This window comes from Takifugu flavidus, chromosome 4, assembly GCF_003711565.1.
Source record: "Takifugu flavidus isolate HTHZ2018 chromosome 4, ASM371156v2, whole genome shotgun sequence".
Lineage (NCBI taxonomy): Eukaryota > Metazoa > Chordata > Actinopteri > Tetraodontiformes > Tetraodontidae > Takifugu > Takifugu flavidus.
The window spans coordinates 9,379,527-9,392,615 of record NC_079523.1 but is presented as its reverse complement, the minus strand read 5'-3'; the positions used below and the strand labels follow the sequence as shown (position 1 = coordinate 9,392,615).

Here is a 13,089-nt window from a genome sequence, read left to right as displayed (position 1 = left end):
AAGGAAATAAAACCTCCGCGGATGATTTCAGGTGATGGACTGTCACACGGCAGCCGTTCGGCTGGATCTATCAATATGAAGTCCAAAGAGAGATCAAGTCGAGTGATGTTTGTCAATTGTTTGGTCTGTGACATAACTGGAAAAATAACCCCCAAGAGGTAGCTGTAAAGGGGGGTTATCGCCACCTATTGTAGCAGGGCTGGACATGCTCTACATCAGTCAATAAATCAATCGCACACTTGCATTCTAGGACAAGGAGAGCGGTCTGATTAAACCGTGCATGTAAACACAGGGAGAAAAGTCCAAGTGGGCCCAGCCATTAGTGAGATGTAGTTTGTTGGCAACAGACTAAGACAGCTAGAGGCCATCATAACATAACCTGCTTGGCAGAGGTGAGCGTCGGCTGGAGCCAAATTCTCATCTTGTAAGTTCTGCAGCTTTGCACTTTGACCTAAACTAAACAGACATTTTGCTTTGACAGATGATTATACACTGGCTTTCTGGGAAAGCTTCCCTCTACAAAGAGAGACCCATCTGTCTGCTGCCTATCTGTGGACATCATGCACTTGTATTTCTGCAGCTTCATGGGGAGGGACGCGGTACATACACCGGTAAGCGTCTTGGTAAATGATACAGCGGAGGCTGACTGGAAAACAGTGGTCTGAAAATAAAAAGTGATGAGAGAAAATAAGCAATTAATATAGTTTGCACAGCCCCAGACCGCCAATTTAACCCCAAATCACAGTGGAACACACCAGCGCCTCCACAGATGACTGTGAGGCTATAAACACAGCAGGTGAATATTTTTAATTCCACTTGTAATCCAGTTTATGTTGTCTACAAATAGCAGCCGGTGAAACTGAGCAACCAGAATAAACAGCGAGCTATCACAGAGAGGGGCATCACATCATATACATACATACATTCCAGGAATAAATTCAATTAATCCTTTAATGAAAAAAAAATGGCTTTAGATGTGCGCTGTCGGCGCTTTCTTTACATTTACTCTGAGAAATCTGTTCGGTTCACTGCAAATGTCAGCTAAGTGAAATATGAACTAATGACATGAAATTGCACAGGCATTGATGTGCAGGCTACAAACCTGCCCTCAAGCCCCCGCAGTTCAAAGTTTATATCTGATGGTCCGAGCTACATTTTTTTTAAAAGATAACATAAAACAAGAAAGTCCTGGTCTATGTTTCAAGAGGACATAAAGAGGGTAAAAATAATGAGTCAAATATATCCGCCGCTGCACTGCAAGTTTGGTTTTCAGCTTGGCAGAACTACAAAAGCAAATAAGAGCTGATATTATTCCATCCCAATAATCTCACAATATTGATACATTATTTATTACCCCTCGAAGGTATGTGGACTCCTACTCAAACGAATTATGAGACTCGACAAGGAAAAACACGAAGGGCTTGGGTAATCATGCAATCGCCTGTGAAAAGACGGAGCAGCTTCGCCCTAAATTAACATAGCTGGGTTTGGAGAAACTTCACCCGACAGGTTGTCCATGTTTGATGAACTGTCCACACCAGTCCTAATTGAAGCTATCCAGGAGTATGTGTGGGTGAGAGGAAAGATGGTGGATCTAGCATTAAAAAAAACCTCTAATCTGCATAATTCTGTATTTTTGCCTTTTTATGAAAACACCCACCCACGGGTGCCATTAACCCAAAAAAATAAAAAAATAAAAATCACAGGGTAGAAAAACGCCGCTTGAACCTCTTGCAGGGGCTGCCCTCTCTGAAGTCAGCTCAACCCTTCTGCAGCTATTACCTTTGTGCTGTAGCGGATGCGCTGCGAGCTAAGCAGGGACAACAACGGCTCTGTGTTTACACAGAAGGTGTCCTTATAATTTAGGATCCGGCAGGGAATCGATAGTTACCATTCAGTCAGCTGAAAAGATAGTATCACAGGAGGAAAGAAGATTCAGTGCATGAAGCCTGAAAGCTCCAGCCGTGTGGAAGTGATGCAGTACTAAAATGCCATCCTTTGCTTCTTAACACCGGCTCAGTGCTTTTGCAGGAGTTTCTATGCCAACATACCTCCGAGCATTTGAACGTGTGATTGTCAAACGCCGCCTCATATTTCATGCAGAGCACGGCGTATCCTCCAACCATTATGACACCATTACAGTCTTGCCCCTTACAGCTAACTCCTGACCTCTGGGGTGGATAATGTACTCATTACCGAGTAAGTCATCATGATTATATGTTTAAAAATTTGCTGAGCTGCGAGCTAGCTCATTCCAGTTCATCAGCATAACCACATTAGGGAGAAAACCTGTAGGCTGGCAATCTCGCACTTCCTCAACATTGCAATCCCAGCAGGCCACACATGTCCACATCCATTATGTTTGAACTGAGCCATAAAATAAGCCTAATATGCTGCCACAAGGCACAACAGCACCATGCGACACCTGAAATCAAGTTAATTAGGTCTGCACAACAAACCTGTCGATGCAATGCATCAGCCTGCCTTAATCAGGGAAAGCAGAAAATTTGGCAGCATTTATTAATAGCTGCTGTGCAATGTGCCGAAGGGTTTGTGCGTCTTTGCTGGCACCAAACTGTGAATCTGATCGTTAAAAAAGTACCACTATGACTATACAAATGATCAACTTTAACACAAACTAGATTATGAAGCTGTGGGCGTCACATTTGCTAATTGTTCCCGTCCTTTATGCGCTTGCTTCACCTGCAGAAAGGAAACAGATTGTCAGAAGCAGAGCGAAGCCAGATGATTTGGAACTCAATTCTGCTAAATTGGTTGCTGCCAGTGTGATGCATCATGGAGAATTAAGATGCTTCTCACCCGGTGCAGAACTTCGGCAGTCATATTGGCACATCTGTCAAGGGCCCACCCCCGACAGAGACAAATGGACCAATTCTGGCACACAAAAGCTGATCCAAACTGTTAGCAATAACCAAGGTGAATAATGAGTCAGTTTGGGCCAAGACAAGAATTCATTTTTAATAATTAGTCTTCCCGTGCCTCGCATTTTCTCGGAAAATGAGTGCAGCGAGAGTACGACTACAGGTTGATACAACGCGTCAGCAAGACTGGAGGAATATAGATGATGTTGTGTTAGGCTTCCATCATCGCGGAGAATGACTCTGACTACAAATGCAGAGAGGTAAAGACAGATGAATCTCTGCCTGTTCTCCCAGGTGGAGGAAATTAATCATGTCCAGAATGCCTCGTGGCTACAGGAACCAGTGTAGGAATGTTGCAGGTTAAGCGAAATAAAGTTAAAAAAAGAATCCCACAGGGGTTTGACAACCACGTCACCGAAGAAAGGGTGTAAAACACAAGTCTAAAGAGGTGCATTCTTGCTTCAACCGACATGTGTGGCACACAGTCATGCCACATATAATCAGATATCGGAGTAAAAAGGTGGCGAACGCAAACGGGTTCAGTTTAACCATCAATCAGAAATGAACTTAGATTATTGCAAACATCGTCATCTTGAAAGGGCTCTAGCAAAACCAACGTCACACCTGGCTGGTATTTCTGTCCCTAAGGATTATTAACATGGATACCGGGCATGTACAGCTCAACCTCTGCAGTCTTATACCTAGAGAGCTTAGTGGTAAAGTCAAGTGCCTCTCGCACATTCAGGTCCGCTGGGATCGGTCCTCCTTTGGATTCATCACCTCCAGGAGGTAGCGCTCCTTTCACCGGGCTCCATGACAACATGATATTGCTTTATTCCCTCCAGACTTCTCAAACTGCCACAAACAGAGGGCCCACAGCCCCTTCACTATCGCCGCGATCGTGTGGCTTGTTTAAGCGTTGAGACGGCACCAAACCCGAACGCCGCGTTGGGAAAATCTGTGGTGCTTGTTTAAACGGGTCGCTCGAAGGGCGCCGAAAAAACCGAGGTGTTTATAATAAAGGCCGACCCTGATCGTTACACTTTACAGCCTAATCGAAAGATTAAAACATTAATAAGCAGCTCCAATATGCATCCACGCAAACGGTGCGTGCGGCGATGGTAGAAGTCAGAGTTAGTTCAAAACCATAAAATCAGCCTTGGCAATCAGGAACACGGAGTCGCCTAATCTTGTTTTATATCCTCCTAAGTACTAATTAAGTTGGATCAACATAGCAATTGATTGAAAATGACACTTCATTCACTTCATTATGTGGGACATGAGTGGAAAGATTGCTAATGATCATGGCCAATGTCTGTGAAGTGGGATAAAACAGACAGGCTGTGGGGAAATATAATCCACGCATATCAGACAATCACAGGCTCTTTTGGTGGCTGCAGCAGCTCGCCACGCTGGCTCCCATCCAAACATCCATGGCCGCTGGAAGAAAACAGACAGTCGCGTGTCAAGCTCACAACAACTTGCAAATGTGGGGGGAAACGTGACTAAAAGTGGCCCCTTATTAGCCGTGCTGTTTATTTTCTATTTCTTTAGCCGAGAGTTTCTCAAATAGCACACACTTTTATTTCATTTTGTAAGCCAAATCGCACAACACAGTGGCTGCAGCCGCAACGAATCCTTCATGGTAATTGCTCCGTCGTCACGGCGGGTTTGGAGGACATAAAGAAATGGTTTGTTCAGCCGCATACTTTGAAAATAAAAATCTATATGCAGTATACGAGACCGTATTCAGGTCAATAATCTATCTCGTTCCACAATCACAAGCCTTTGTGTACATTTTTGGTTTGTTTTTCCTCCTTCTGCACAATGTTAAAGGGGGGGGATAGAGGATAACGCCTCTGCAAATGCAAATTCAGGTACGCCAACCGTTGTGCAGTAATTAAACTAGCACAAAAAGATTATCAAAAGCAAACTGCTGCCTACGCTGGCCAACGCGGCCAAACGGCGGAGAAGATGTGAAAACCTGCAGTGATATAAAAAGAGGAATATGATGCATAGCCCTGCTCCTGTGGGAGTCTTATAGGGAGCATGATATCATCCCTCTTATGAAAAATGTCTACACCTACAGTCAACCCCCCGCTCCCTCCCTCCCACCCACCTGACCCCCCACACAGCATGCCTTAAATAACTTTTAATCAAATTTCTGAGCTGGGTTTTTCAGGCTGCAATTACCTTCATCAGCAAAGTGCACGCGGAGGTGACGCGTCCAAGCAGCAGGAGAGTTCTGGTTGGATGGCGCGCCCCTCTGCGAGAGGGTGAATATATCTTGACGCTGACAATAACGTTGCCGTGTGATGATGTAGAAACCCTGACCAACGTGACAGCTACGGTGGTTTGCTTCCGATAAGTCCCCGCGCCACTAACATATCCACTCAAAACAAAGGCAATGTTTCAAGAAAACTGTGATTCCGCCGTATTTTCTGCTGCGTTCTGAGGCTCATGTCGTTCCGCGTTCTTCAAATAGCTCTGCAGACACAATGAAGGGTGTGGAAAGCATGTGCAAACCAGCGGTTGATACGTTTGCCTGGACATTGTGCCCTCCGCATGCATCCAGTGCACCCAGCTGAGGTCCATTTTGTGGCTTCAGACGAGTCCTAAGATGCATTTTCTCTACGCTCACTTGTGCAGAGCAAATGCCCTTAATAACCATTTAGCTGCGAAGGCACGCTTGTCTGTCCCCCATTCACAGCTTTAGCCACTAATTACTTTTCCAAAGCAAAGGAGATTCTGCGAAACCTCAATGCTTCCCTTTTTCTCAGCACAATCAGCCAGCTGTGCTCAAAGATAGGAATTACTGTTCAGCACGGTCCAAAAATCACACCGTCGGCCGGTTCTCTGACCCGGCTCTTGTCAATGTTTTGGATGCCTTTCCTTTCCGTTTCTGAACATTAGGATAAATTACCAGTCATCATCGAAATGAGAATGACACGCAGGCACAACAAGACTACAGGCATAAACACAGGCCACATAAACAGGAGGTAGACGTGATAGAATACATATATTCATGTATTTTTGGGGAGAAATAATTCAACTGTATGATAGTCTTTAGCACTAAGATTCAGACCCAGGGCAAAGAAACCGAAAGGAGACATTTTTTTGACCCTACAGCCGATAAATATAATTTTTCTGACTGCTCCTCACTTTCTGAGCTCTTCGAATGAGGTGCCCTCCATTAAAGCATATAACCCCCATTTCCCACAGAGCTGCTCGACATCCAACCAAAGGCTGTGTTTGCACTGGAGCACCAGTGTATAGCACGATGCACGGCAGACCTGGGGGAGAATACTGATGTGTGTTTATCAAAACGCTGGCCGGCCAAATAACACATTTCCCGGTCTGCTGCATACATGACTAAACATTTTACAAAGTGTAACATTGTCAACAAAAGGACTCCCCCCCTTTTAACAGCCCCAATATTGAATTTACACAAAATGTAGCTCTTTTTTTTAACAAATGATAGCCTAAGCTGCACTTCAATACGATGTTTGATAGGAATATGGAATGTTTTGCACAGATATATTTTATCATCCATCTACTAGCACATGACCTTTTTATTCCCTTAGTTTTTCCACCGAGCAGACACACAAACAACCCATCTGTCCAGTTTAAGTCTAATAGAGGAAAAACAACAACAGCCTGATAAAACCAGGCTAAGCCACAGTTAAACACGCTATATTGCTGTATTGATTGCAGATTATGTATAGATATAAAACACAGGTTATGCTGTTTTTTTTTAAACTGACACTCATGGAAAATCATGTGTGAACTCCTCATGCTTGTGCAATTCAGCGCCATGCCAGGTGTCATTTCAAAATCAAATACATTAAAAGGTATGGCGCCGAGTAGCTGTGGTAAAATCTATTTTCTCCAGAGCCAAGTCGATCTGAGCCATAATAACCACTGAAAATAGACTTCAGCACAAACTACCTGAGTGTGAAACAATGGTATTCACAATCTCGGGGAAAATCACCGCATTACCCACAACCAAATATGGGTAATGCGGTGATTTTCCAAGAATGCACGGACTGGGGGCGCAATCGAAAGGAGGATGCTGCCATCCTCTTCTGGATAAGGGGAAGAAAGGAACCTGACCAAGAGAAAGAAATAGCCTTTCTTCAACTCTTTTTATTCAACTTATAAAAGAAAGTGAGCCCAATCAATTCATCAATTTCCATTTCTTATAAACAGACCTTCCTACTGGGCGAGACAGCCCAGTTCAGAAAGCAGACGCAAGCTTACCTGAATAAGACCAATAGGGGTCACCGACTGCCCTCCTCTCCCTCATTACTCCTGCACTCCCATGGTGCCCATTTCCAGCGTGGTGAGGTTGGCCACCCGATGAGACTGTGGGAGACAGAACCAGAGATAAGAAAATCCACAGAGGGCCGTTTCATTTACGAGCAGAATAAATAACGTCTCCATAAATGCACTATATGCTCTGTGAGAGTTATAAAAGCACATAATAAAACCCAATTTACATTCTGCCAGAACTCTAACCTTGGGTTTCTTCATATGTGCTTTGTGGATCACGTCCAGAGATTTGTGAGCTCACCTGTTTGCATTGAGTCACTCATTTGAGATGTTCTATCGTTGACGTTTTCCAAACTCTGGCCTTGATGTGAATGAGACTATTTGAGAGTCTGCATGATTATCACTCAAATAGTAATATACACAAAGTGAACGAGGAGATTTTATATTTGACCAATCGGGTGCAGCATTACTGCCCCATTGGCTTGGATAGATGTGCTGCATGCTAAGAGGAGCATTTTAATAATGAAGGCTTGATCTGAAAACTGTTTTGCAAAGAGGGATATAAAACTGGTGCTTCTGTTGTCTGTTGTGAGCCTTTTTTTTGTTCCACCACATGAGAGATTTCAAGCGTGAACAGCTAAATTTGGACCCTACAGCCTATTAGCATTAATGTCTCATTCAGATAAGAAACTGCGCGGACAGTCAACATGTTTGCAATAATAGTGCATCTCCCAAGAATCAATTTCTTAAAATGCAGACCACCTTTTATATAAATGCTCTCGATCATGTGGGCCAATCCGCCCGACGCTCGCTCGAAAGAACATCCATAGTAGCACGCTTGCGATAATCTCAGTGGGAAAAATATATCCTCGCAACGGATGCTGGCTGCACCCAGAGAGAACAATGTTGAGCTCAAGCCATTGTCGATCAAGTTTTTTTTTTTTTCTCTCTCCCTTTGTCGCTTAAAGCAGCCAGAGCCCACAGTGGCATTCGGAGAGGGAAATGTATTGGCTGATATTGGTTTCCTGTTGTTGGAAGGATGCAAACAATTGGTTGCACAGATTGTTTCTGTCTGAAAGGCAACGGCAGGAAAAGCAAATGCGGTCATAATCTGCATTTTCATATACAACACGCTGCATATTCCGCCTAAACTCTGGCCTATTTAAAATCATTTAAAAATATTAAACCATTCTTTCACAGTGCGGGGTTATAACATTATACACACAATACATTTCAATTGTCCATTCACTGATGTACTAATTCCATTATTCCATTATTCCTTAACTCTGCTGAAATACTTTTTTGCACTCCACAAAACCCTTGAAATTTGCACATAGAGGGAAATTTCTGTATTATTGACTGTTATTCTATCAACCAACCTCACTTCATTGTATTGCACTATATGCACATTCATGTCTGGCACCTTATTTTACCCCCTTTTTAGCCCTTATTTATATTGTTATTTTATGTTATTCTGTTCATTTTTAATTTTTCATTTCAGTTTTACAGCACGATAAACACTATTTCAGTTCGTCTCTATGTTCAAAACATGGAGTGAATTGACAATAAAATATCTATCCATCCATCCATCCATCCATCATTTGCATGTGCCTTATATATATATATATATATATATATATATATATATATATATAATATATATATATATATATATTATATATATATATATATATATATATATATATAGTGTGTGTGTGTGTGTGTGTGTGTGTGTGTGTGTGTCAATCTCTTCTATATATAGAGAGAGATTGACATGAATTGTACATCACACATGTGATTAAAGGTAACACAGAAGTTAAACTATATTTACAGTGTATAATGAGTTGAACTGGCTTCATCAATCAGCACACACACACTCTGTTTCACACACACAAACATGCCCAGCTATTACTAATAGTTGCATCAATGCTGAGGATTAATTAAACCAAGCACTACATCAAGCCAAGGGCTTCCTTGCACTTCATGTTTGCTCGCTGCGTCTCTGCCGATTGCCAAAAAAAATTTCCTTTGACGTCGAGGGAGGTCTAAGACTATGCGGGCGAAGTCAAAAATAACCGTTTTGTTCTCACATATCAACCACCACTGTGGGGGGAAATACGGTAAACACAAAGCATGAAAACGAAAAGGAGGGGGAGGGGGGGGCAGTCTCTGTGGCAGAGACTGGAAGCATATTCGGAGGCAGGTTGTGAGGCAGGAGGGCCATGCTGACTTTGATCAGGGAACACAGGAGACAGCACCATGTCAACAGTTTACACTCATCCATGTCATCTGTCCCCTGTGGGCAAAGGATTGAAGCCACAGCATCTCTGACGGAGGCACCACAGTCTGCGCCGTGGTGCGAGGAGGCAGCCTGCATGCAGTCTCGCCGCACATGCGCCGCGCCTCTGATGTGGCGTTTGAAGACGATAAAATATAACAACCCAAAAAATTCAGATGGCCTTGTTCTACACGGCAGGTGGGGGGGGGGCGGGATGCATTAACAGCAGCTCGGCGAGATTCAATGGATCCGAGAGACCGCCGAGCAAGGTGCTGCAAACGTGGGCGTCAAATTTAATTTGCGACTAAAAGTCGTTGGTGGAGTTTTAAGCCATTCTTTTTACTTGCATAAACCTTTCCACAAGTACATTCCCAACGCCGATGGTTATGCAGAGCTCATAGAGGGAGAAATCTTTAAAGAGTTACATTTCTTTAGGAGTAATGACACCACATGCCACACATTTACATCTAAAGAGTGCAGGAAAGCCTCGGCGACGGGATGTGGAGAAGCCATTTGTATGTTTTGATGGATTTAAGAGGGTTTCCATTTCCTGATTTTTAGCTTCATCTTCTTTTGAATTTCCCTTTTTTTTTTTTAACAAAATCAGGGGGAAATAAGGCTTCTGCAACACCTCCGGAACAATAACCTGACCGATGTCGAGGCGAACAAAATCACTTTCCTGATTTTCATTGCCCTGAGGACAGTTATATCATCTACAGTACCATTAAGCCCTGCTTTATGTTCCACAATATCACACTCAACAACAAGCTCGGAGCCCCTGAGACCTCTTGAAAAACAGCAGCCTAACAACAACCACAGGAGCGTTTAACTTGCATTACTCATCGGGGGGGCTGAGGAAAAATATCAATCTCGACAACGATGTAAGCATCGGGATCGAAAAGGACAGCAGGACGAGCAATTCCGAATCACCGCGGGGATTATTTCAGGATAGATTGCTGGCCTTATCTGGGTAAACAAGGAATGGCAGATTGATTGTGTGTGTAAACAAACATGTAAATGAGATGGGAACAGATTTTGTTTTGCTTCCTATGACACACTTCATAAATATTTCACATTTTGGAGCATGACATGGGACCAGAACCCGCTAACTTCTGTCAGTTTTCTCTTCAGGATCAACATCTGTCAGATTAAACGCCTGAATGGATTAATAATGCACAATCGGCATCGCCCACATTCTTTCCCGGCCGAACTTTTTTTGTTTCATCTGTTATCAATAAACACAAGTGAAGTGTGTGCTGGAAACAATAACTCCCACTCCACGGTCAAAGTGCATCATAATTGTTATTCTCCGTTTTGTCGTCATTAACAAAAAGCATAAAATGCACCAAACCGCAGATGCATTCATCTCGCTACCCTCCGGGTCTGGGCGCCGTTTAGGCCTCTCAGCATCATTACTGGACCACAGAGGCTGTTGTGCCAACACGCACTTGCACCATTATCTCAGGCTTTGTTTCCAGTCCAGTGGAAAATAGCCCGATTCGCAGGGTTTAATCGAAGCATTTTTTTTTTTAAAAAGAAAAAAAAAGAAAATCACACTTCTCCCACAGAGCGCACTGTAAAAAGGCACATGTGAATAATTATGCATTTGTTTGACTCGAATGATGTTCTAAACAGAAACGCTGGGTCAAAAATCAGTAAAACTATATATATGCAAGATCCATGAACGCTAATCTTTTTTATATCAATAAATTATATTGTTAAGATCTACATTTTCTCTAATAGGATAGGATACAGTGAATAAGACAAGAAAATCCAGTTTTATTTTCAGGGGAACAACCTTTTTGCCCTTGATCCCACCCCAATTTATTCTGGTTTTTCTTCAAGTGAATTTGTATAACATGAATTAATCATACCAAAACCTACACATTTCCTACTGGTCCTCTTTTAAAAGGATGAATCCTGATGCACAAAAGGCTACGTGAACTCTACAAAAACAGCTGAAAGCTCTGAAGCAGACAGCTGCTGCCTGTAAAAGCTCATCCGCGAGGCATTAATGAGAAAACAGGGAGAATATCTGCTCGGCTTTCTGTTTTGATTTCTGAATACGTGCGCCATAGGCTTCTGATCACACCACTCCTCGTGCTCTGTAGAAAGGGCTTTGGGAGTGCGTGTAGATGGCTCACTGCTAAGAGGCCCTTCGATTTCTGAACCCCGAGAGCTCGGTTCATGTGGTCGGTTATATGTCAGACCCATTTCCAGTGAGAGCGACGCTCAGCCAGGGTTGCCCTTTATCGCCGGTTCTGTTCATAATGTTTATGGACAGAATTTCCAGGCGCAGCCAAGTGGCAGAAGGTGTCGGGTCTGGTGACCGTCGGATTCCGTCCCTACTCCTTGCAGATATCGTCATCTTATTGGCTTCATCAAACCATTACCTTGGGCCTACAAGATCATGATCAGAACCTCTTTTACTGAGGGCTGGGTTCTGAGTGAGAAAAAGGGGGGACTGCTCACGTCCATGTCAGCAGAGTTGCAGCCACAAGTGGAGTAGCTCAAGTGTCTCTGGGTCTTGTTTACGAGTGATAGGAGAATGGAAAGATTAATGGAGACTGGTAGATTGTTGCATTGTTGCCAATGCTGTATTGTTCTCTCAAGCTGGAAGACAAGGCTCTCAATTTATCTAGTGCGGGTTCCAAATGTTAGTTTTGGTTAGAGCGACAAAACAGCTCAAATTAGTTTTCTCTAAGGTGCAGCTGGGCTCTGCCGCAGGCAAAGGTTAAGGAGTTCAAACATCTAAGAGGCTCTCATGTTAAGAATAGCCAGTTGAGGTGGTTTGAGTGTTTAGTGAGGATGCCTCCAAGACATCCCTGGAAACGGTGTTCAACACATGTCCGGCTGGGATGAGACCCAGGACATTATAAGGGAAAGCCTGGAAATGTTTGGAAAGCCAGGGTGTTCTCCCAGAAAAGATATCTGGGTGCAGATGGTGCCTCGCTAAATTTAATGCTCCCATGACAGAATTGCTCAAACTGCAGCCTATGGAGTTTTACATTAATCTAACAGTTCAAGTCATGGTGTTAAAATTAGGTTAAGGTGAGCTGAGCAAAACCTTGCGATTTTCATTCCTCTGGAAGTAGCAAATTTAGTTTGAAAAGTCACACCCAAGACCTCAGGATCCCGAGAACTGCCAATATCAGCTAAAGATACAGCACGGAGGGAGGCGCGGGCCTAAGCATCAACATTAAAACTAATAAACCACCAAGTCAAATCCCAATGCAGATATTTAGGCCTACACAGCTAAAAGCATAAAAGCTGTTTCAGCAGTCGCTGCTTCTTCACCCGTAGGCCGAAAAAATCGAGCAGTGTGAAATTTAGCCCACTGGTGTAGAATAAAACTGGTCATTTCCAGGGTTCGATTAAAAAAAGAGGGCTAATGTTAGGAGCTGTCTGTTTTTATGATTTATCAGGATATCTGAAAGGACAACTGCACATTCCCCAATGCTCAACCATGAGCACTAAAACCTCATCGAGGTACAGAGTGCAGATGCTGAAGTGACAGAAAATCCGGCTCAAGTTTTAGGTAATTCTTTGAAACGCTTACACAAGCAGTTCCACATTTAAAAAAAAAAAAAAAAACACGCGGGTCACCTTGAACTATTCCTTATTTAGTGCAAAAGACAGGCCGTCTTCAGTGGTTAA

The 13,089-nt window shown here is 43.3% G+C and overlaps 1 protein-coding gene across 1 annotated transcript in view; it reads right to left on the bottom strand.

Moving 5' to 3' along the window:
- The window catches only part of ca16b (carbonic anhydrase XVI b), a 69,450-nt gene that overhangs the window by 46,715 nt on the left and 9,646 nt on the right, over window positions 1-13,089 (bottom strand). The window contains 1 exon segment of the mRNA XM_057029718.1: window positions 7,143-7,247. Coding sequence (XP_056885698.1) covers window positions 7,143-7,247 — 105 coding nt within the window.